The sequence below is a fragment of the Gekko japonicus genome, unplaced genomic scaffold, assembly GCF_001447785.1.
Source record: "Gekko japonicus isolate JY-2015 unplaced genomic scaffold, Gekko_japonicus_V1.1 scaffold552, whole genome shotgun sequence".
In the NCBI taxonomy this organism is placed as follows: Eukaryota; Metazoa; Chordata; class Lepidosauria; order Squamata; family Gekkonidae; genus Gekko; species Gekko japonicus.
The window spans coordinates 859940-861051 of NW_015167552.1; the positions used below are offsets into that span (position 1 = coordinate 859940).

At 47.8% G+C, this 1112-nt stretch overlaps 1 protein-coding gene across 1 annotated transcript in view; it reads right to left on the minus strand.

The window, feature by feature from the left end:
* The window catches only part of LOC107112550 (kazal-type serine protease inhibitor domain-containing protein 1-like), a gene marked incomplete at its 3' end in the record, with an annotated part of 10932 nt that extends 10152 nt beyond the window's left edge, over positions 1-780 (minus strand). The window contains exon 1 of the mRNA XM_015413704.1: positions 321-780. Within this exon, the coding sequence (XP_015269190.1) occupies positions 321-780 (460 nt within the window). The remainder of the gene's footprint in view (positions 1-320) is intronic.
* Between the last annotated feature and the right edge of the window lie 332 nt (positions 781-1112).

Genomic DNA, 1112 nt, shown 5'->3' on the forward strand with positions numbered 1-1112 from the left:
TTATTTTATCCTCACAAAAAGGTAGGTTAAGCAGTAGAAGAGTGACCCACCCAGGGTCACCCAGGGAGTTTCCATGACCAAGAGAGATTAGATCCCAGATCTCCCCAATTTTATTCCAACATGCTAATCACTACACCCCATTGGCTAGACTTGCAGTGCTAATCCCATCTAGAGTGACTCCAATCTAAGCCCACTGAACTCAGCGAGACTTCGACTGGAGTGACTCTAAACAGCATTGCACTGAAAGAGAGTGGGAATCACCCACATCGGCAAGCTTCCTTTCTTTGTACTCCCAAAGCTCTGTGTTTGCATTTCCTTACCTGATTCGCAGGGTCCTTTGTGTTTTATGCTCTCGTTGGCCCCCTTCTCTGCATAAGCTTCATGGAACTGGCAGATATTCTCATAGGTCTTCCCTTCAGGTCCACAAACACTTTCCTGAGATGTGCACACGCACTGAGGCTCAGGGATTTCTCCAGATTTAATGTCCTCAACATCCAGCTGGCACTCCAGGTTGTCTCCGCAGTGGCCGTAGAAATTACTCCTCGCATCCAAGTCACAGATTTGTCCTTCTGAGTTTGCACACTCAGGACAGCACCCACAAGAGTCTAACACCGTTCCGGCGCGGCAGTTTGTCGGCACGGCGCACCGTTCTGGCTCGCAGTTGCCACAGCTGTCCCCTTCTCTGAGCAGTCGCAACCAGCCTCTGTGGTACCAGACGGAGAAGCTCTGAGAAAGTTGCATCAGAGCGACCAAGACGGCTGGAACCAGCAGAGGTTTCATCTTGAGAAATGACTGACTGAGAAGCAAAGACCTTTGGCAGGGAGCCAGGAGGGGAAGAGAGAGGGAGAAGGAGAAAGCATGTCACATCCCCGTCTGGATTTTGGAATATGAACCTCCAAGCTCAGGCACGGTCTTTTAAAGAGAAATTAGCACCAGATTCCTGCTTTTCTAGTGCTTCGGAGTCAAGAATAATGGGGAAGGGCTCTTTGGCACAGTTCTGGATACTACTTTCTCTGTAAAGAAAACTCTGTTTTCTTCAGTGTCTCCTGATGCACTTTAAAAAACAACACTTTGCTGTATTTTTGATTACCAAACAAAACACAATTTTAAAA